Here is a 24,467-nt window from a genome sequence, read left to right on the forward strand (position 1 = left end):
CGAAAAAATGTTTATTATCCTGGTAAAAAACAATGAAGAAACCCATCTTCTGAGTGATATTAGTCTGCATCTTTAGAAGAGGAAATAATACAATAGCAATCAGTCAAAAATTCAGCAAAATTTTTATATTAAGAAGAGATTAAGTTATTTAAAAATAAGTCCAAGCACAATATAACATTATAATAAAAATATTTTTCAACATATGCTAAGAATTTAGTCAGGAAAACAAGTTTCTCAAATTATGGATCAAAATCTTTTACTAGTATCACAACCTTAACTTTTTTTTAATTAAGGCCCTCCTAATTTTTATTTTTGTAATTACTTGGCACCAAAAATAATTTAACACAACAAATAAAAACATTTTAAATAAAAACATTTTACTTCAAATGCTTGCCTAAGCAACATAAAATTAGTTTAATTGTTGAAGAAGTAATATTTAATATTTTAAGCATAAAGTATAAATTAAAATTTACTTATTTAATTACAACAAGAGTTTTATGAGGATTAATAAGATTTAAGTACAGTTTATATTATTGTTAATATAAACTTTAAGCTTTCAAGCATTACAAATATCTTCTAGTATTTGTAGATTTATTTATTTTATGAAGTAGTCAAATGAATCAGCTCACCCTTGACTGTAACAAAATACTGCTTGGTGACTTGTGACAGACAGGGTTTTAACCTCTGACAGCGAGATTCATTGTGGAGCAAGAGCCAATCATAGATCCTGACGACACTTGTCTCATCGAAGTTGGAATATAAAAAGCCACTTGGAATACAGTATAAAAGATTCACTGGTGTGGCAAGTTGTCTCTCTGACTGTACATGCATTAAAACTTTGCTTGCCATTACTCAAAAGCAAAAGAAAACAAAAAGGAAGAAATAGGAACAAGGAAAAAGATTGTATTGATTTTAAAATCATGCAAAAACTGCAAATCTATGTTTATATTTACCTGTTTATGCTGAGTGTTGCTGGTCCAGTGGATCTAAATGAGAACAGTGAGCAAAAAGAAAATGTGGAAAAAGAGGGGCTGTGTAATGCATGTACTTGGAGACAAAACACTAAATCTTCAAGAATAGAAGCCATAAAAATTCAAATCCTCAGTAAACTGCGCCTGGAAACAGCTCCTAACATCAGCAAAGATGCTATAAGACAACTTCTACCCAAAGCTCCTCCACTCCGGGAACTGATTGATCAGTACGACGTCCAGAGGGATGACAGCAGTGATGGTTCTTTGGAAGATGATGATTATCATGCCACTACGGAAACAATCATTACTATGCCTACAGAGTGTAAGTAGTCCTGTTAGTGTATATCAACAGTTCTGCTGACTGTTGTTTTAGTGTTTATGAGAAACAGATCTATTTTCAGGCTCTTTTAACAAGCTGTTGGCTTGTATGTAAGCAGGAGGGAAAAGAGTTTCTTTTTTTCCTTCAGGAATTCATGAGAAATATATTAAGACTAAAATCAGTTGCATTATTTGTTTTCTTATAGAGCTAAAAAAAAAAAACAAAAAACCCTGAAATGTTTGTACAGCATTAATGCCTTTCAGTTTAACATGACAAATACAGTATGCTATGCTTTCACAGCTTAATACCACCAATACCAGGACAGGAGATACTCTAAGCAATGTTAAAATTTTACATGAAATTGTATAATTGCATTTGGTTGTCTAAAATATGCATCTATAATAATACATTTTTTCATTAATACTAGAGAAAGAAATAAACTTGTTAGATGTTTAAGCTAATTTGAACACCTAGAGTGATTTCTGTTATTCAAAAATATCTCACAATGTTTTTATGTTCTTTACAAATTAAAATATTTAATTTTGAAAGCTATTACACTGAAGAGTAAGAAAGTTTTTAAAAATATTGTAATGTATTGCTTAAAGCAATAATAAAGTAAATGTAGAATAATGAGAATCATGAGCTAAATATCAGAAAATGCCTAAGAAATTAACATTTTAATTGACTAGGTAATGAATCACGAAGTCCTGCTTGTACCTTGACCATGGAATTATTGTTGAGAGTACCAATTTGTGTATTTCCAAGTACATTGCTTAATAACCTTCGAAAATATTTTACTCTTCATGAGAGAGTTATTACCTGAAGTATCAGTAGTGCTTCTGAAAGGTAATATGTTTCATACAATTCTTTTGCAGTCAGCTTAAAATAATTGCTTCTGAAAGATAACATATTTCATACAATTATTTTTGCAGTCAGTTTAAGATTACTTTCTCCAGGAAAGGGAGACAGGCACCTTGACAGAGAAGGCATGGCCAGAAAGAGTTTCTGCCATATATCTGTTATCTTGCTTTAATACAGTGCTTTATGCACTTTAAACAGAACTCAAAACAGTTTCAAAATAGCATTTCCCTTATTAAATGTAATCAGGTTACAGTGCAACAAATAATTTTCATTTAAGATTCTATCAAATAATCCTGGAATAGACTTATCTTTTTATAGGCGATCTTGAAAAACCAAATGAAAATAACTTGTTAGTGCTCCTGCTTACAATGACAGCCTGGAGCTAAAGACAATACTTCCTAACTTCTGAGATTGCCTGAATGTAACATCTAAATTTTTGTGCTAATCACCTGCTTAGTTTTGCTCCTTTTAAAGGCTATTCCAAAGGCAAAATGTAACAGATGTACTATATTTTCTACTAATTCCCGAAGCTCAGTAAGTTGCTCAATGTGTCTTGTCCCCAGGTAATTCAGGCCTGGGGGAAGGGTTCCGTCTTCCAGACTGATTGGTACAGCTGCTCAGTAAGTGTAACTACTCAGATTCCCAAAGAATTCTAAGTGGTTGCTCCTCCACAGTGTCTCTTGTTCTCTCTAATCATCATCATTTTAAAATTTCATTCACTGCTTATTCCTTCATAGAATTTTCCTTTAAGGGAATAGATTCCTCATAAACAGTTGAAAATACATTTATCTAAACATTCTGAAAAGCTAGGATAATTATTGTCTTCTATTTTTTTCTTAATTATGAAGTTCTACATAGTATCTCATTTTAAAAGACTGCATATGCATACATTATCCCAACAGAGAAAATGCTCAACTATTAATATGGAAGGATTTTGTTCATTTTTAAAATAGGAAATAATTTCAGTAACTCTTTTCTTTTCCTATTCATTTACAGCTGATTTTCTTATGCAAGCAGATGGAAAACCCAAATGTTGCTTCTTTAAATTTAGTTCTAAAATACAATACAATAAAGTAGTAAAGGCCCAACTATGGATATATCTGAGACCCGTCAAGACTCCTACAACAGTGTTTGTGCAAATTCTGAGACTCATCAAACCCATGAAAGACGGTACAAGGTATACTGGAATCCGATCTCTGAAACTTGACATGAACCCAGGCACTGGTATTTGGCAGAGCATTGATGTGAAGACAGTGTTGCAAAATTGGCTCAAACAACCTGAATCCAACTTAGGCATTGAAATCAAAGCTTTAGATGAGAATGGTCATGATCTTGCTGTAACCTTCCCAGGACCAGGAGAAGATGGGCTGGTAAGTGATAACTGAAAATAACAATCTAACAACCTTATGTTTTTATTCATAATGTAAATGAACAATAGTGAAAAATAACTACCACTTTCCTATACTCATAAGCCAGACAAAGGTAACTTACCCAATGGTAGCAATAAAAGTGGGTGTTCAATTTCATATCCTATGAAACACTCCCTTGACAGTCTTACTTTGCATGAAGATTGTTAAAAACAATTATACTATAGTTCTTAACTTCTTTTTTTAAAAATTATTTTGTTTGTTTGTTTGTTTATTTATTTGAGTTGGAGTTTCACTCTCACCTAGACTGGAGTGCAATTGCATGCTCCCGGCCACCGCAGCCTCGACCTGCTGGGCTCCAGCGATCCTTCCACCTCAGTTCTTAATTTCTTAAGGAGTTCTTTTGAACTGGGAATGAAATACAAAGTGCTTTTCATTGATATGATATATAATTGTCTGAATAAAACATGAACATGGATTCTAGTATTTAACCAACAAACCAAAACTTATTTTTTTCTCCCTGAAAGGGTACCAAACATTTTTGGCTTAGAATAAAGCAAATAAAAGAAACTTTAAAAATCATAACTAAAGTAAAATGATTTTATTTATAGCAATTAACTGTGTGATGTGTATAGGCTTATATTTCATTAAATATATTCAAGGTCCCTCATGATAAATAGTTCATTATTTATAGTATGTTGATGCACTGATGTATATATAGATTATTTTGTTGAACACTGCTAATAAAATTTTAATTTACAGGCTAGTTAACCTTTGCCACCTAACTTATTTCTGAGCTGCCTTAGCATTCTTGTGCAAGAGTTTACTTAGGGAATACCAACTAATTTAATATCAGGCCAAGTATGACAATACCTTATATATTATAAAAATTAATAAAAACATTTTAAAACCTCGTATAAATTTAAGGTTACTCTTCTGGCTTACCTAGGCCTCTGTTTGCATCTATTTTCAAAAACTTATTTAATGTGGTTATATCTTTTTACTTCCAACTACTGACATAATTTACAACAAAAGATTATATTTGCAAACAATAAATGCAAATTATCCTTTTAATCTTTTAATGGTCTTAGTTATAAAGATTATATAATTAACAAATCAGATATACTTTAAATAAAAACATAACTTTAAAAGGCTATAATTTTTTAAATAATCTATTTTCCTTATATATGCTACTTTAAATGTTAATGATTTCCAAAATATTATTCTTTTTCATAGTCTTGATAACAAAAACTACCAGGTCTGTTTTCATTTTGATATAGGATAAAAGCTACTACCAATTATTTAAGAAAGTGTTCCTTGTTATAGGTAGCATTTTAATGCTCAAAATTGATGATGTGACAGGTTTTAAGTACTATTAAACAGTTGGTAAATATGAAATATTGCTCAAACTTTTTTCATAAAAAAAGGAAAACAAAGTCTCAAACATATTAAAAGATTCAGGCAGGGACAGGGCTAACACAATATTACTCAAGTTTCTGAATAAAAACATTTTTCAGTGAAAGAATAAAGGACATGTCATCATCTTTTCTTTCGAATCTGTCCTTCCCTCTCTTAGGTGTTCTCTTGCCAACACAATATACATACCACCTCCTTCCTTCCCATTATCATCCATACAATGCTGGGTTAAATGCCCGTTTCCCCAAATGAAAATGGGCAATGGAGGACAAATGAGTATACCTATCCTTCCAGGACTCATCAGACATACTTAGCCAATATATTTCATCATGAACAATAAAGAGAGGGAGCTCACCTCCTTCCTCTATCCCCCACTTTTCCTTTCTCTCTCCTTTTCTTCTTCCCTCCCTTTCTTCCCATAAATATTTTCAGGGCATCTATTATGTGTCAGACAGTTTAATACTGAAACTTCGAAAAACAAAAAATAAAAAAGACCGAAGAGATCGCAGGAGAATTTGAATTGCTGTTACAGTCTTTTAAGCCATAAGAGGAAAATCAAGCCCAGTGCAAATTAAAATTCCTTAATGCTATGCTTTAAAAATAAATGTGGTTTAAGCAAAATGATCAGTTTATTTCTTCACTAATGGCTTCTTAAGGTAGGTAAGAAAGGGTTTCAGGGTCTACTAATATTACTGATTGTTCATCTCTTTTCACACAGAATCCCTTTTTAGAGGTCAAGGTAACAGACACACCAAAAAGATCCAGAAGAGATTTTGGTCTTGACTGTGATGAGCACTCAACAGAATCACGATGCTGTCGCTACCCTCTGACTGTGGATTTTGAAGCTTTTGGATGGGATTGGATTATCGCACCTAAAAGATATAAGGCCAATTATTGCTCTGGAGAGTGTGAATTTGTATTTTTGCAGAAATATCCTCATACTCATCTTGTACATCAAGCAAACCCCAGAGGTTCAGCAGGCCCTTGCTGTACTCCCACAAAGATGTCTCCAATTAACATGCTATATTTTAATGGCAAAGAACAAATAATATACGGGAAAATTCCAGCCATGGTAGTAGACCGCTGTGGGTGCTCATGAGATTTATATTAGGCTCATAACTTCCTACAACATGGAAGGTCTTCCCCTCAACAATTCTGAAACTGTGAAATTATGTACCACAGGCTATAGGCCTAAAGTATGCTATGGTCACTTAAGAATAAGCTACAGTATATGAACTAAAAGAGAGAATATATGCAATGGTTGGCATTTAACCATCAAAACAAATCATACAATAAAAAGATTTATGATTTCCAGAGTTTTTTAACTAGAAGGAGATCAAATTACATTTATGTTCATATATTACAACACAGGCAAGGAAATGAAAGCAATTCTCCTTGTGTTCTGATGAATTAAAGGAGTATGCTTTAAAGTCCATTTCTTTACAGTTTCATTTAATATTTACAGAAAATTCTATATATAGTATTGGTGAGATGCAGGATTGTTATATATCATCATTTGAATCATCCTTAAACACTTGAATTTATATTGTATGGTAGCATACTTGGTAAAATAAAATTCCACAAAAATAGAAATGGTATACCACATGCAAACTTCCGCTCCTACTGTGAGTGATACAGTACCTAAACAATCCATGCCAATGGTGCTAATACAATAGACTGAATGACTGATGTTATCAGGTTTATCAAATAAAAAAACATTCAGTAAATAATGTTTCTCCTTTCTTCAGGTGCATGCTCACACATCGCCATATGGGGAATAGATTGTCTTTAATGCAAGAAGAATCATTTTTCTTGAGGTTAGCTTTCAATTCTGCAGCATACTTGGAGAAACTGCATTATCTTACAAGGCAGCCAAATAGTATTCATTTTTATCAAATTTTCAAAATTACATACTTGGAGAACTTGTTGTTTTTGCAACACAGTAGTTTTTATGGTAAAATAATGGAAATGACTAATTCTATCAATATTGTATAAAAAGACTGAAGCAATTGCATTTATATAATATGTATACAATATTGTTTTGTAAATAAGTGTCTCCTTTTTTATTTACTTTGGTATATTTTTACACTAAGGACATTTCAAATTAAGGCACAAAGACATGTCATGTATCACAGAAAAGCAACTGCTTATATTTCAGAGCAAATTAGCAGATTAAATAGCGGTCTTTAAAGTTCCATATGTTAATGGTTAGATGGTTATATTACAATCATTTTATATTTTTTTATATTATTAACATTCACTTATGGATTCATAATGGCTGTACAATGTGAATGTAAAATTTCAATGGTTTACTGTCATTGTATTCAAATCTCAACGTTCCATTATTTTAATATTTACAAATATTACTAAGCATACAAATATAACTCCATATCTGAAATGAATAATAAACTGATGCTATCTCAACAAGAATGGTTACTTTTATTTTATAATTTGATAATGAATACACTACTGCATTTATTTACTTTTTTTTGTAAATTGGGATTTTGTTAATCAAATTTATTGTACTTACTACTAAGTGAAATGATTTCTTACATCCAAGGTATAGAAACTATAAATTATATTAAAGTCTTTTCCTATTTTTTGAAAAACACAACAGTGTTTTATTATAATGATTAATTCTGATTTTCATTTTATTATAAAAGTAATGGTTTGGCACAAAAGTTTGGTTTAGGAATTTTAGATTTGCTACTCTAGTTCTCATGAGTGAAATTCCGATTAAACTGGTCCTGTTCAAGTTGCTTTATACATATGAAAGCAAGCATTAGTTATATCTGTCTCATTTTTCTTTATCTTGACCTGAAAACTATTCATATGTTTTCATAGGTTCATTTTCCAAATGCATTTCAATTGCCAGGAGTCTATGGTCCTAGAGTTACAAGTTCTACAGAAGATACAGGCACCACAAGGAACCTACATATTTTTTCTAGCACTTTATAATATTGGTACACTTATCTCAGCTTTGGTGGCACCAATTTTCAAAGTAAACTGCAAAACTTTTATAAAGTACCTAGAAATTCTCAAGTGCAACAGTATACATACATATTTTTGAAGTGATCTCTCCACCCTCTATCAGTTTAGTAAGTTAGCTACAAAGCGCTGGCAAAGTTTAACAGGGGAGGTGATTAAAATTCTATCGTGTTATAATTAATAAATTGTGTATAATTAATATAAAGGCAATTTTAATCATTTATATTTGAATATTAATTATATAAGAAATAGATATCTAAATTCAAATTGTTACACTTCTTTTATCATTTATTCAAATAGTACATATCCAAACTATAATATGATTAAAAATCCATTAAAAATCAAATTTATTACTTAAAAAAAAGACACATGAATACTACCAATAATATAATTAGGAAATTAAACTATAGGCAATGATATACAAGTCAGACTTGCCTGGCATGTGACATACAGTGTTGAAATTTCATTTGCATGGTCATTCAGTTCCAGTTCACACACTGCAAAACATATCAAAGCAAACTATACTATTTTGGTCATCCCTGAGTAAGATGTCAAGCAATGCAAAATGGTACTAAATTTAGTTCATTCATGCCTAGATGGCATTTTGCAGAGGAAGTCTTTGGAAAATGAGTATATTTACATTAGCATGCATACTTTACAGCAAGATATCTTTGTTGCCATTCAAAACACTAGAAAAGGTAATATTTAAATATATTTTACTAGATTAATATCAAAATACTTCAATAATATTGCATCCTGTCAAGAACACAGGATGTTCTTGAATGAAATATTTTACATATAAGACTGCTCAATTTATCTGACAGGCACACAATGTATAATGACAGACAACTCCCTAATAAAATAACTTATAATCGTTGACTAGCTCATGTCAGGTTTAACATTATGCTAAACATTCCTGATATAGAAATGTATAGCTTGGCAATTAAGCAAAGACATACACGTTTAGTTTTCATTGATTCCAGTTTTAGATTACTGAAAGAAAAAAGTAAGTTTTTAACAGTATAATACTATTATTTCTGCTTCATAATAAAGGTAATGTTTTTGATAAACATACACAGATACTTATTTTCTTAAAAATAGGTGCTAGGCTGAGCAGAGTGACTCATACCTGTAATACCAGCACTTTGGGAGGCTGAGGCAGGAAGATTACTTGAGCCCATGGATTTGAGATCAGCTTGGACAACATTGTAAGACCTCGTCTCCTCAAAAAATTAAAAACTTTAGCCAGGCATGGTGGCACAAGCCTGTAGTCCCAGCTACTTAGGAGGCTGAAGCAGGAGGATCATTTGAGCCCAGGAGTTTGAGGTTGCAGTGAGCCATGACTGTGCCATTGCACTCCAGCCTGAGCAAGAGTGAGATCCCTGACTCAAAACAAGAAAACATTGACTTTAATAAAATTTTATTTTATTAGTTCTATGTATGCACTATAGGCAAAATGATATTCACTATAATTAATTTATAGAAATCTAAAACATATTCCCAGGTTCTGATACTAAGACCTATTGGAAAGTTCTCCTCAGAAGGGCTAACAGTTATTTGACTCAATTAGTCTTAAAGGTAACTTTAAATAAAAAATGTAAAAAAGATTAACTTACTAATTCACCCCTTAGATTTGTTTTCCTAATCATTCAAGATTACTCTATTAAGAAAACTTTTCCTGAAAGTGTTATGTTGATTTTTTTTTTTCTAATGCCGTATGAAGGACCCTATTCAGAACAAAATCTGATTATGCGGTTTTGGCCATAGATCCTCCACAAGATTTTCCCAGCTTTACTGCTCCCACGGACACTAACTCTGACTAGGAAGCCAAGTGTTTTTTGGCTCTATTCCCATGAAACTTAGAATTTTGGCATTGCCTTTCAACCAGCCTAAAACAAAACATGTCAATACAAGAAAATTTGCTTACATGATGTCATCAGATTCTGATAATACTGAGATAGAATTCTGAAAGTGAAAATCAAGCATAACACCACCAATTTCCTGAGCGCACTGTAGTGACTGTGGGAGAAAATCTAAATTGTTAAATAGAAACAATTGGGCTATCATTGGCTTCCAAGAATGTCTTCCTGAAAAGCTGCATACTTCTCAGGCAACTCAAGTAATTGAGTGAATTATGTGGCTGCCAGCACATAATTCTTCACTTAAGTGAAGAATTCTGCTGAGGAACCCCAGGTCATCTGGGCTCTGAACCAGGCCAGGTGCCATAGATATAAATTATAGCAAAAAAAAAAAAAAAAAAAAAAAAGCCGATAAGGTTAGTCTTCTCTACTTGTACATGTGCCTTGTCTGCCAGTAAATGTATCCCAAAGTCTAGATTCTAACAGGACCTGTGCTGTCTTACAGTGAACTTAAAGTTCCTTATAGCTTGTGTCAGACAGATTTCCAAGGAAGCTGCATGAGACTGATGGGAAATCTATTCATAGGCCAGGATGCAGTCCTATGACTGAAACAAATTATACAAGGTGAGCCTCTCCTGAGAGAAATCACTTTGCAACTGCAGTGCCAGCTGAACTACTTACTTTGCTGACAGGGATGTGTAGAATATGAAGTGTAAGCCCTACCCAGCTTAATCAGATGCTCCACCAAAGACTCTTGGTCCCAGTCAAAGAAAGCAGTGTCAGCCGGGCTCGGTGGCTCAGCCTGCAATCCCGCGCCTTGGGAAGCTGAGGTGAGTGGATTGCCTGAGCCCGCGGGTTCAAGACCCCCCTGGGCAACTTGGCGAGACCTCATCTCTACAATAAATCAAAAATCAGCCGGGCATGGTAGCGCGCGCCTGTAGTTCCAGCTACCTGGAAGGCTGAGGCGGAAGGATCGCCGGAGCCCAGCAGGTCGAGGCTGCGGTGGCCGGGAGCGGCCACTGCACTCCAGTCTGGGCGACCAAGTGAGACTAAAACTCAAAAAAAAAAAAAAAAAAAAGCAGTGTCATTTCAAGACAGAATTTGTGACAGAGGCTAGAATTGACCATATGTATATGTTGACACAGCCTTACCTAGTATATTACCTGGTTAGTGTGCTTACCCTTCAAATAGTTTGGCAAGGAATAAACCACTCATAGGATCTTGGACAAAACCCCTGAGTATCTACTTACAGAAGAAAAGCACATTATACAGATATTATTACCCATTTTTAAAATGAAGAAGTTGAGGCTAAGACAGATATAAACATGGAAAAAATACAAATACAAATGTAGTGGTGCAATTTTCACAGCCTTTAACTCAGATGTGAAAAAATAACTTTTTATTTGTTACAAAATTGTCTTCAGCTTTTACTTGACGCTTTTTCACACTATACCATCACTCTCACTTTATATATGCAACATCACTGGAACTTCTCTAATGATGCTTATCATTTCCCCGGACCTTACTCAGAAAACGATGCACAATATTTTCCTGTTTTCAAGTGTCTGAACTCACAGGAGAGATGTAATGTGTCTCTGCTTCTTTACAGCCTGCTCAGCCCATGAAATAGGACATCGAAGAAAGATCAGTGTCTGAAGCTTCTCTCTTCCCAATAAATTGTCCCCCATCATCAGCTCATGAGATCTTTAGGTGAGAAGATGTAGGTTCTGTTTACTAACCCTTTATATTTGATATCTGAGCCTACACTCTTCAATTTAGAAGCTAAATCCTTGATACCTTTTTAAAAAATTCTGATCTGACAAATGCCCCCTGGAAAAATGTAACTTTTTAATAAACTGCATTGTTAATTCTTACTGATGATGAAAATGTACATTAAAATTATGTCATCCTTTCACCTGTAAATGTACTAAATTTTTGTTAATATCTAGTGTTATTAGTAAGGATGATCAGAAATGAACACTATATACTGTATAAAAGGCCTTGACCAATGCCTTCCAGTTTGTAATGTTAAATTTGGCCTGAGGCTATCTCCATATGTACCTCACTTCCATTTTCTATCTATTAATGCTGCTTGTCTATGTTGCTGAGTGGAGCCCTCTCCCAAATTGCTTCTGGTTCTGAGGGCTGCCTGACTGGCAAATTATTCTTTTGTTCAAATAAACGCTGTTTAATTAGTCAAAACTTTTCTTTTTTTTTTTCTCCCCCTCCACCAGGTAGCAAGGAGTTAACTTCTAAATTGGAGTCTAGGCTCAGAAATCAAATATAAAGCATTGGTAAACAGAACCTATATCTTCTCATCTAAAGATCTCATGAGCTGATGATGGGGGACAATTGTTGGGAAGAGAGAGGCTTGAGACATTGGACTTTTTTTGGATGCCCTACCTCATAGGATGAGCAGGATATAAAGAAGCAGAGACACATTACATCCCTCCTGTGAGTTCAGACACTTGAGAATAGGGAAATGTTGTGCACCATTTTCTGAGTGAGGTCTGGGGAAATGACCTCACTAAGTCCAAGTTTTTCTTTTAACAGTGACAAGATCTTCAGAGGTTCTATACAGTGATTTTACTTCTACAATTGTACCAAAAATACAAACATTTGTGTAAAACAATTATTTATTTCTTTAAAAATTAGAAGTGACATATTCAAAATAGTTATGATAGATTTAGTAATAGCATCTGCAAATTTAAATATGTGTATACCTGAGCCCAGCAGGTTGAGGCTATGGCGGCCGTGAGTGTGCCACTGTGCTCCAGCCTGGCGACAGAGATAGAGTGTATAATTAGATATATATGTGATATACGTATGTACACACATACTATACACTTTTATTTAGAATAATTTCAGCTGTAAATAATAAACCTGATTTAAATAGGATTTAAACAATAGAAAAATTTATCATCTCATAGAAGTCCAGATGTAAGCAACTCTAGGTACAGTATGATCAGTAGTATGGTCATATCATTGAAGAACTGGATTCTTTTTTTTTTTTTTGAGTTGGAGTCTCACTCTGTCGCCCAGATTGGAGTGCAGTGGCCACTCCCGGCCACCGCAGCCTCGACCTGCTGGGCTCCGGCGATCCTTCTGCCTCAGCCTTCCAAGTAGCCGGAATTACAGGCATGCGCTACCATGCCCAGCTGATTTTTTGATTTACTGTAGAGATGAGGCCTCGCTGCCCAGGCTGGTCTTGAACCCACGGGCTCAGGCAATCCACTCACCTCAGCCTTCCAAGGCACAGGATTACAGGTTGAGCCACCGAGCCCGGCTTATTTTTCTCATTTTTTAAAATGCAGAATTTACACATATGTGTATGATGTCATATACTTTCGTCTTTATTTTATGCCTTCTAGGTTTTTCTGGTCATATTAAAATGGGCTATTCCACAGTGTGTTTACATTCTTAAATGCATCTTATACTTTATTTTAGCATTTTTATGGTTTTGTCATTAATTTTAAAAATCTTTAATTCATTTCAACCTCATTTTGTCATAAGTGAGAGGTAAGAATCAAATTCATTTTTCATCAGATGATTACTCAGTTATCATCATTTATAATACTATCTTTTCACTGCTAATTTAAAAGGTAGAATGGTGTACAATGGACACATGCAAACAACCATGTGGATCCTGTCAGCCTAAAGAAAGAAACTAAGGCAAAATTAATACAGAGAGTTTATTGGGTCAAGGTTGAGGATTGCAGCCTGGGGCATACTTCCAATCTGTCTTGGAGAGAGCTTCATTAGGCCTCGGCTACAAGCAGATTTTAAAAAATTTATTCTTGCCGGGTGCGATGGCTCACACCTGTAATCCCAGCACTTTGGGTGGCAGAGGAAAGAGGATTGCCTGAGCCCAGGGGTTCGAGTCCAGCCTGGGCAACTTGGTCAGATCTTGTCTCTACAATAAATCGAGACTAGCCAGGCATGGTGGCACGCACCTGTAGTTCCAGCTACTTGGAAGGCTGAGGCAGAAGGATCGCCAGAGCCCAGCAGGTTGAGGCTGTTGTTACCATGAGCATGCCACTACACTCCAGCCTGGGCAACAGAGTGAGACTCCAACTCAAAAAAAAATTATTCTTAATTATTATGGATTCATAATAGTTGTATATAGAGAGGATTGTTAATGGGTTATCAACAAGCAGGCTTTTAAAGACAAAGGGGATATAGTGTGGGCTGACACAAAGTTGTTTGACAGGAATCCTCATTGGCTTACAGAAGTAACATTGATTAATAATGTATTGTTGAATTATACGGTATAAGTTATGGTGTCCACATATGACACCTTATGGCTACTTACTGTCAGCTAGTCTAGAGCCCACATGGTAAGTGGCTTCAAGAGATAATTATTTTGCTCAGAGAGGGAAGTGAGATAAGACTGCTGTCACATTTCAATGCCTCTCTGGGACTGAAAATTAAAAAGGCTCATCTTCCTCAGATGAAAAGTTTCTTTTGTTTCTCACTTCTTAGATCCAAAGCATCATTTTCATAGAATTTAGTAATAACCTAGGAAACCTAGAGTAAAATCAGGAATTTTCTTGAAATCTAACCACAATCAAGATGAATGTGAAAACAATACAATGACTGATGTGTCCTCCAGTCAGAAGAGACTAGTTGCAGCTCTACCCATATTCATTCATTTATTCCATCCGTTTTAAAGCATCTACTATCATTGTATTTTAATTCTCCCTCCAATGAAGGTGTGGGGCATTTAGTCCACAAAATCAAAGTGCTTCTCGGGATGAGGACAGCATCCCTAACCTCTAGTGAAGCCAAGATCCCTTTCTCCCATGACTCCAGAGGAAAAAATTACACATCCTTTCTCCTCAAAAGTCACAAAGCTGCTTCTCTATCACTACATTAGTTGATTAGTCCCATCTAATATATTATTCAGTCTCTCAAAGGAGTAATGTTTTCCTCCACTCTTACAAGAAGAGAAGGGCAGAAAATAACTCAGAATATCACTGGTACTTATCCTCTGAAATAACATATCAATTCTGTTCATATTTGTGTGCTATTCAATTTTACCCATTCATTGAGTCCAAGACACTACTGCAGGAACTATGGAGACAGAAGAAGGCAGGGGATACATCAGAGTCTTCCTTCAAGGAATTCACAGTCTAGTGAGAGTAAAATGTGATGAACCATTCCCTGTGGACATTTATCCTGACAGCCACATGGGTCCTTCCACAAGGTGCTGTGGGAGGAAGGAGGAAAGCCACCTCAGTTGGACTGAGAGTTCATAAGGACTTGAAGGAGGAGGAGATGTTAGCAACATTGTCAATAATTAATAAAAGTTTGGTGGATGAGTAAGGAGAAAGAATAAATGAGAAAGGTGAAGGCATTTCAAAAACAAGAAAACAAAATCACCCACACCTGAATGCAGACATGAACGAGCGGGATGCCTTCCAGGTCCTGCGAGTAGTTCACTCTGGCTAGAAAGACAGGGCCTGGGGCAGTGAATTATCAGCAGTGAGGCTGTGGAGTAGGTGAACCCCAGAGCAAGCACAGTATGACTTCCTAAGAGTCTGTGCTTGATACTGCCAATGAAGAGAGACAGTGAAGGAGGAGGTGACATGGCTAGGTGTAATTATTTTTTAAAGCCCACTTTAAACAAGATGTTTTAACTTTTTTCTGTGCAGAGGACCCTTTTAAAATCTGGCGAATATACCACTATATACCACTTTTTAGAGAAATGGCTTAAATGTATTGCTTTACAAAACAATCCAATCCAATCATATTGAACTGTAACTTATCAAAATATTTTCAATGTAGGATATAATAAAATCTGCCAGCACAGAAACTTACTAATAAAATCAATAACAACATCGAGCAGTAAGCTGAATGACTACAATTTATAAGTAGCATAAATAGGATAACTGCAATTTGATATTAAATATTTGTAATTTTTGTTGATGACATGGTAATTATGAATACGTCTGTGATTTCAAGCCTACCTCCCAAATGGAAAGATGCCACATTTCAATTAAATATTAATTGAATGAAACCTTTCTGGCTGGGCGCAGTGGCTCAGTCTGTGATCCCAGCACTTTGGGAGGGTGAGGTGAGAGGACTGCCTGAGCTCGGGGGTTCAAGACCAGTCTGGGTAACTCGGTGAGAACTTGTCTTTACAATAAATCACAAAAACTAGCTGGGCGTGGTGGTGTGAGTCCGTAGTTCCAGCTACTTGAAAGGTTAAGATGGAAGGATTGCCTAAGCCCAGGAGGTCGAGGCTGCAGTGGCCATGAGCGTGTCACTGCACTCCAGCCTGGGCAACAAGAATGAGACTCCAACTCAAAAAAAAACCAAAACATTTCCCCATCCAGTTCTCAGATCCTCTGAATTATATAGTAAAGTATAAATGAAAGCACCTGGGGATAGGAATGGAGACAATGAATTCAAGTAGAAATTGCTAGTCTAAGGGAGAAGTGTCAAGGCTCTGAATATTAATCACTAACATTATTTGAACACTTGTTATATTCCAGGTACTGTTCAAAGGGTTTTATTTAAGGGGTTCTCAACCCCTGGACCATGGACTGGAATGTTGGCCTGTTAGGAACCAGGTCATACAGGTGAGCTGTGGGCAAGAGAGTGAAGCTTTTATATATATATATATTCTGCTTTTGTATATGAATCTGGAGCAGAGAGACTCTGGCATTGCAGAATATCACTACTGTCACCAGCCTTCCAAGTAGCTGGGACTATAGGCATGCACCACCAAACCTGTTTATGTTTTATATTTTCTGTAAAGATGGGATCTTGTTATGTCACCCAGGCTGGTCTTGAATTCCAGGCCTCAAGTAATACTTCTGCTGTGGCCTCTCAAAGTGATAGGATTACAGGTATTTTCTAATAGAACTGAAAATATGTTATATACTTAATCCAGAAAAACTCTGATGACTAAAAACAAAACAAAATAAAACGGTACAAAGGGTTTGGAATTCTTAATCAAATGATTTCACTAGATTTTTGCCAGGTTAAAGAATACTAGGATACCACTGATTACAATTTTCTTTCAAAAATGATTAATGACAATTTTAAAAAATTTAAATAGAACCTATTTTAACTCTACATATAAGGCTTCTTTATTCAGTCACAGCTTCATTTAACCAGAAAAATAAATCTTCTGGGATCTGCAGTCTTGTAAGACACAGCCCGATTTAAGCCCTGACTTTCCTAAGTCCAAACATGCTGCAAAGAGCAGCCAGCTGTACCGTGCCATGGCCCACAGCCACACTGTGATTTGGGGGTGCATATAGTTGGCAAGAAGTTACTGGAGTCTGTTCAAAAGAACTCTAGCCGGGATCTTGCCAGCAGTAAGCAGCAAGATGTCTTGATAGTTGCCTCAGTGAGTCTTACTGCTTTGAGTAATAAAAATAACCAAATACTTTTTAGATCAAAGACTTATTAGTAATGTAAAAACAATTTTTACAGAAATTTAAACTAAAACATACGGACAGTTTTCTTAGTATAAAATTTTGCACTGTGATGCACTGAATTCTTCACTGAAATAGTACACTACTTTGGAAAGTTTGGCCATTTCTTATAAAAGTAAACATACTGATCACATGTTCAGAATTGTTTCACTCATAATAACCCAACACAGGAAACAAACTAAAGGTCTATCCTGGTGAGTGGGTAAGCAAACTGTGGTATATCCATAAAATGGAATACAAGTGAACAACAAAAAGAAATGAATTATTGATACATGCAACATCATGAATGATTATCAAAAGTTTTATTTTAAATGGAAGAAGTCAAACACAAAAGGTTACATGCTGCTTAAACCCACTTATATGACATTCTAGAAAAAGGCAGAACTCCAGAAACAGAAACAAATCAGTGATTGTCAAGAGGTGGGGATGGGTAAAAGGACTGACTTCAAGAGGCATGAAATGTCTGCAGTAATAGAAATATTCTACATCTTGAACACATGTACGACTAAGTCCCAACTCTTCAAACTTTACATTTAAAAAGAATACATTATATATTTTTTAATTTTTTATTTCTTTTTATTTTAAAGATGTGGAGTACAATTCAGGGTTAGGTATACAAATGTTGATTATGCAGGTATCCTTGTTGATGAGGTTTGCCCCTCCCTCTCCTGACAGTTTCCCTCAGCTATCAATCCCACCCTCCTTCCCTGGCAGTTTCAAAAGAATGCATTATATTTTATGTAAATGAGACCTCAATAAACCTGCCTTTAACAAAACAATCCAGGCAGAGAATGAGTTGGGGTATTGATGCAACAAGAAGGACCATGAGTTGATAATATTAAGGCTGGGTGATGAGTCAATGGGGATTCACTAAACTATTCTCTACACTTTTGAACATCTAAATGTTTCCATTATTAGCAGTTAAACTTTTTTGCACTTGTAGACTGCTAACCTTGTGCCACTTACAGCGCTTAAACAACCCTGCCCCACTTTTTCCTGTAACACAGTACAAAACTTGTGGAACTTCCACACATCTGATTGTTAAAATCCCATTAGCTAATTTTCCCACATATATCTATAAACTAACAATCATTAAAACTACATTAAAAGCCACAGTCAATAAAATTATTGTCGAGATTTTTAAAAATAAATCCATTAGAAGCAAAAATATTTAAATGTATCTTGTAGATATTTCTCTAGGTCTTTTAGAGATTATTTAAGCATGTGACAAAACATTTATTTAAACACAACACAACTGAAAAGAATTAAGCTGTATTTATTTAATCATTCATTTGATAGACATATCTAAGTGTCTATTACATGTTAAACACACCATAATCTCTCTTTTATTAGACCACAAATACAAGTACAACCAACCATGACACAACTAAGTGTGTAGAAAGCAAAATTAATACTGTCTAGAGTAGAGAGTAGATATGGATGGTGAGAGGACTAGAAAAGAATTTATAGCCGGGTTCGGTGGCTCAGCCTGTAATCCCAGCACTTTGGGAGGCTTAGGTGAGTGGATTGCCTGAGCCCGCGGGTTTGAGACCCGCCTGGGCAAGTTGGAGAGATCTTATCTCTACAACAAATCAAAAAATCAGCTGGGCGTGGTAGCGCATGCCTGTAATTCCGGCTACTCGGAAGGCTGAGGCAGAAGGATCACCGGAGCCCAGCGGGTCGAGGCTGCAGTGGCCAGCACTCCATCCTGGGCGACAAAGTGAGACTCCAACTCAAAAAAAAAAAAAAGAAAAGAAAAGAAAGAATTTACAGATACTCTAAACCTCGAAAGATGTATGAGAAGTTAACTCAGCCAGAAGAGAGGTATGGATGGGAGGATAGGGAGAAAGGCAGAGGATTATAGGGAGATAATTGACCAAAGATATTAAGGCAGAGTACAAATGTTTGGGGAATGTCTAGAATAATTATATAGACGCAGCAAAGCAAAACAAAATAATTTCATTCATAATCAATCAATTTGTAACTGTTGAGTCTATGAATTGCCCAGTTTATAAATGCATATCGCAAATGAATTCATGAATTTTTTTCTACAAATAAACTGGTTTTATCCTGTGGTCAAAAGTTATGGCCATATCTCTAGCTGACCATTCTGTAATGGCATGTTGTTAACCATGAGGCAAAACTTTGGACATGTATTTATTTCCTCTATTAGAAAATCAATTTCAACCTCATGCCATAGTTATTTGCCTATCAGAAGACACATTTAAGATTTGTTACTTTCAGCCTTTCCTTAGTATTTTAGAAGGATTTGTAGAAAAGGAAAATAATGTTCTAGCTAAACAAGACTAACCAAAAGTACCACTAAGTTATTCTGTAAGCAACACAATCGTGTTCTTGCTAGAGAGAAGCTAGAGCATATATAATTAACAAAATTGTTAGACTGTTATTAACAGTCTGCTTTTTTGGGGTCCCATCTGAAATGATGAGGATAAACTCATGTATATAACCCCATATACCATCATGATTCTTTAGTGAAGAAAAAGAAGTTGCTCTCCTCACTAAATGATACCATTGAAGAGCAATCCTTTTCTTTCTCTTTCCTCTACCCACTGCCAGCTAATGAGGGATGGGATTTCTTTCATTTCTGACTCTCTAGTATATAAGGCAACAACTTTTGAATGATACATATTAACTATACTTTTGGTGACATTATTTATTTATTTATTTATTTTGAGTAAGAGTCTCACTCTGTCACCCAGGATGGAGTGCAGTGGTGCGCTCACGGCCACTGTAGCCTCGACCTGCTGAGCTGTGGTCAGGTGATCCTTCTGCCTCAGTCTTCCAAGCAGTTGGAACCACAGGCATGCGTCACCACACCCAATGATTTTTTTAAAAATTTATTGTAGAGATGAGGTTTCACCAATTTGTCCAGACTGGTCTTGAACCCCTGAACTCAGGCAATCCTCTCACCTCTGCCTCCTAAAGTGCTGGGATTAAGGCGTGAGCCACTACGCCCAGATGTTTTGGTGACATTTAATGAGAGATATAAGTTCTTGTACATTTAAGAGCATACTGATCCTTCTAAATTAAATTCTAAGGAGACAATATAGAAAAATGGGCCTACTTGTCCCTGTGCATATCAACAACTGAATGCTTTATATTATTTGATGACTCTTTTTTCTGAGGAGAAAAAATCTCAGATGTTATAATAAGGGAAGGCACTATGAGAAATAAAGATCGTCAATTTTAGGAGTAAAGTAATCGTCAAAGGAATAGGCCTAAATACACTTTTCTGCTACACAAGCATACTTGAACCTATTTTAAAAGGCACATTAGTAGGGGTGAAAAGAGTTCAGGCCATTTAGTCCTTGGCACCTCAATCAAGATTGCCAGCATAGTTATCAATTAAAGTTGCAGTGGTTTCAGTAATGCACACATGTGTCAAATAGGAACTATACAGAATCCACCACTTCAGTTTACACACGATCCTGAACACCTGTCAGGTCATAATGATTTTCAGTCACTACTGACCCAGGATAAATTTTAACAGGTGACAGGCTTTGTATCAAATTACCAATTCCCTAAGGCATCCAGTCCTCCCAATCCTAAGTATTTTTGGCATGATTTATATGTTCTTTAGCTTCCTTTACAATTTAAAGTTATGTAAATTATAGTACAATTTCTGAAATTCCTATAAAACCTAGCATTCAATTTTCAAGACGTCCTCAACAGAAGACGTATGATAAACAATGGAATATAAAGGAAAAATAATAGTTGATGTTGCAAAAGAGTAATAGATATTTGAAAAATGCAGACCATTTTATTCAGTCCTACATATTATCACCCATGAGGGTAGAATTGATGGATACTTTATATATTGGATATTTGCATAAATAAAATATTTTAAAAACTTCTCAACTATTGATCTATCATTAAAGATCAATCTTTTGAAATAGGCATTTAAAATCACAAATTTTATCATTCTACAGCACCATATGATCCTCAAACCCCTCCTAGCACATCTTCAGAAAAAAAATTCTTAAAAAGCAGATCCAGCATTTGTCCTATTTACTAAGCATTAATAATTATTCCCTGCAGGACAGTGAAAGTTCAGCATTTGCCAAGCTCTTTTAAGCATGTTATCATATGGTAAGGCTCAGCAATGCTATTACTACTATCTTCATTGCCCAAGCTCTTGACTGGTGATTTGTGGCTGTTTTTCTAAGGTGTTGAAGTTGAGTAACTAGCCTCTAAGTTCCTCTTTTCAAATAGAAGTCTAGTGTTTATTAATTTCCAGCAATTCTTCATTACTTAAAAAATAAAGTTCTCTCATAATTAGAGTCGTTTCTGTATCAACTCTAGGATTTATTTTGCCACCACTGTCAAGTGAAAAATAAAGCATTTCAAGAGGCCCCTGAGACTTTAAATAGTGGTTTTCATTACAGCTTCAAAATTTGACTTTGCAAAATAAGTTTGCAACTCTATGTTAATTCATAAATTGGACTGAAAATGTTAGCAGCATGTGAATATAAATGTCTGAGAACAGCTGAATGATAAAATAGACTAATTAGCATGGGATTCACAATCAGGCTTTAGCTTGCTTTTCTAGACTTCTTTATATTGCCCTTCTTTACTCCACATCCCATATTACTGTGTTCTAATTATACTTGCATATTCAAAATTTCCAGAAAATCCTTATTTTCACACCTTCAATACTTTGCTAATGTTGCTCTTTCTGCCTGAAATACTCATCCTCCCATCCCCTGCCTGGTGAAGTTCTCAACTTCTGATCCCTCACTGTTTCTCTCAACAGATGATGACAGCCTTCTGTTTCATAGGGAAAAGGACAGGTATCATAACCCATGTGCACAAGCCAGCAAACTGTGAGTTATCACTGATGGACCCTCTCCTTTATCTCTCTAAATCGAGTTCATCACTAAATCTTCTTAATTTGTCTTCTTAAAATCCTAGAATGCATTTACTTCTGTCCATTTCCACTGCAATCTACCCAGTCAAGGCTGCTACTATATCTCACCTAGATAATTACAGGTAAGACCAACAGGTTTCTCTGCTTTTTCTCTTCTCTGTCTCCAAATACATATCCAGAAGGCACTGGCATGGCTCTTTAAAGGCTGATATTGGAAATCTAGGATCACAAAGTTACATATTGTGGCGAGTCAGATGTGTATAATAGCTTTTAACAAAAGCTTAGTGAATCCAAATTTGGTACATCTAGAGGAGTTTGATAGAAAGCTAAAACCTATACGAGGAGCTAAAAGTTATTATGGGTAATGGGTTGTTTGAAGTGGTTGTAGGTTTAAACAAGTTTCCAAGACAGAATTGGCTACCTATCCCCTATTTCCATGAGTGTCCAGATGGAGTGTCCAGATGAGTCCTCATATGAGATGACATGTTAATCCATGAGTGTGCTAAGGGAGACAGTGTATTGAAAAGAGAACAAGGACAGAACCTTGGTGGCACCTTCAGTAAGGGCATAGGAAGGGAAACCAGAAAGCTGGCAATAACGGAAATAGGAAAGTCAAGAAAGTAGTGTGTATGTGCCTATGTATTCATTTGTATTACACAACTGGATTACTTTGGATACAGTCTAGAAGAACTAGATAATAAATTTCTAGATTTAAAAAATATTCTGAAGTATATCTGGCAATTGTGTATGTAACAGGATAAGGAAGAGCTATAAAAACCAGGGTAAGCAGATGATTAAAGAAACAAACATAATTATAACACAGGCAAGAGATGATTTTGCCATAGACAAAATGGTGCACTATATTTAAATATTACTTTATTTGGTACACACATATATAACATGGAAAATCTTAGAACTCTCAGGCAAGTTATGCTAAAAACATTGCTTTTTTTAAAAAAGCAAACAGACTACCTTCTACAGAAATAATGATTTTTATGATTTTTCCTAGGATCTATAAAAATCAAATAATACAGAAAAACATAAAGTAACAAAAATTATCTAGAATCCCCCATGCAGAGCTATCTACTGTTAGATGGTGAACATTCTTCTAGTTTTTCTAGAAATGTATATTGCCTGTGTGTGTGTGTCTGTGTATGTGTGTGGACATATGTGTGTTTATACACATACACATATTAGTGCATATATAGTAGGGGTCAGCAAAATTAATCAGTTGCTTGATTCTGTAAATAAAGTTTTACTGAAACAGAGTCATGCTCACTTGTTTACACGTCCCTGTCTACTTCTGCACTACAACAGAAGAGTTGAGTAGTAGAACAGAGAATGCACGACCCACAAAACTTTATTTACAACCTGACCTTTTACAGCAACAGTTTGCCAACCTCTGATATATAGAATCGTTGCATACATGCTGTATTGTAGCCTGTTTTGTTTTTTTTTTACTCAACAATAAATCATGAATATTTTTACAGGTCAATAAATACAGATTTACATCATTTTAGTTGCTGCATGGGATTTCATTATATAAAGGTGTCACAGTTTATTTAACAGGTTTCCTACTGATAAATATTTAAAGCTACAATTTTCTAACTTTTCTATTTTTGTGGAGACTGTTTCCTAGGCTAAAGTCAAACTGGCATCAAGAGATCCTCCCACCTCAACCTCCCAAAATACTGGGATTACAGGTGTAAGCCACTGCACCCAGTCTAGAGCTCCAATTGTTCCACAGTATAATTGATGCTGCCATAAACATTCATACATTTTACTACACTTAAATACCGCCTTAAAATAAATTCCTAGATATGGAATTGTAGGATCAAGAGCTTTTATTTCTTTCTCCCTTCTTCTTTCCCTCTTTCCCTCCCCTCCTCTCCTTCCCCACCCTTCCTTCTTTCTTCTATTTACTTACTGAATCGGAATCTTACTTTGTCACCCAGGCTGGAGTGCAGTGGCACAATCACAACTCATTACAGCCTTGAACTCCTGGGCTCAGGTGATCCTCCCACCTCAACCTCCTGAGTAGCTAGGTCTACAGGTGTGCACCACCACGCCCAGCTAATTTTTAAATTTTTTTTGTAGAGATGAGGTCTTACTATGTTGCCTGGGCTAGTCTCAAACTCTTGGGCTCAAGCACTCTTCCTGCCTCAGCCTCCCAAAGTGCTAGGATTACAGGCATGAACCACTGTACCCAGCCTATTTTTTATATTTGATACATATTTCCAAACTACTTTCCAGAATGAAGTAAAATAAATTCATTTTTATCAATAGAGAATGAAAGTGCTCTCTTCTCCCTATTTTCTTGCCAATCCTGAAGATAAGCAAGCATTCTGAA

At 35.4% G+C, this 24,467-nt stretch overlaps 1 protein-coding gene across 1 annotated transcript; it reads left to right on the forward strand.

The window, feature by feature from the left end:
* Positions 1–793: 793 nt before the first annotated feature.
* Positions 794–7,361, forward strand: MSTN (myostatin). The gene is made up of 3 exons (XM_008065713.1): positions 794–1,293; positions 3,148–3,521; positions 5,653–7,361. Exons 1-3 carry the CDS (start codon positions 921–923, stop codon positions 6,031–6,033), a joined length of 1,128 nt encoding a protein of 375 aa, XP_008063904.1. The 5' UTR covers positions 794–920; the 3' UTR covers positions 6,034–7,361.
* Positions 7,362–24,467: the final 17,106 nt, after the last annotated feature.

The sequence above is a fragment of the Carlito syrichta genome, unplaced genomic scaffold, assembly GCF_000164805.1.
Source record: "Carlito syrichta isolate Samal-C Ts95f unplaced genomic scaffold, Tarsius_syrichta-2.0.1 Scaffold308799, whole genome shotgun sequence".
NCBI lineage: Eukaryota > Metazoa > Chordata > Mammalia > Primates > Tarsiidae > Carlito > Carlito syrichta.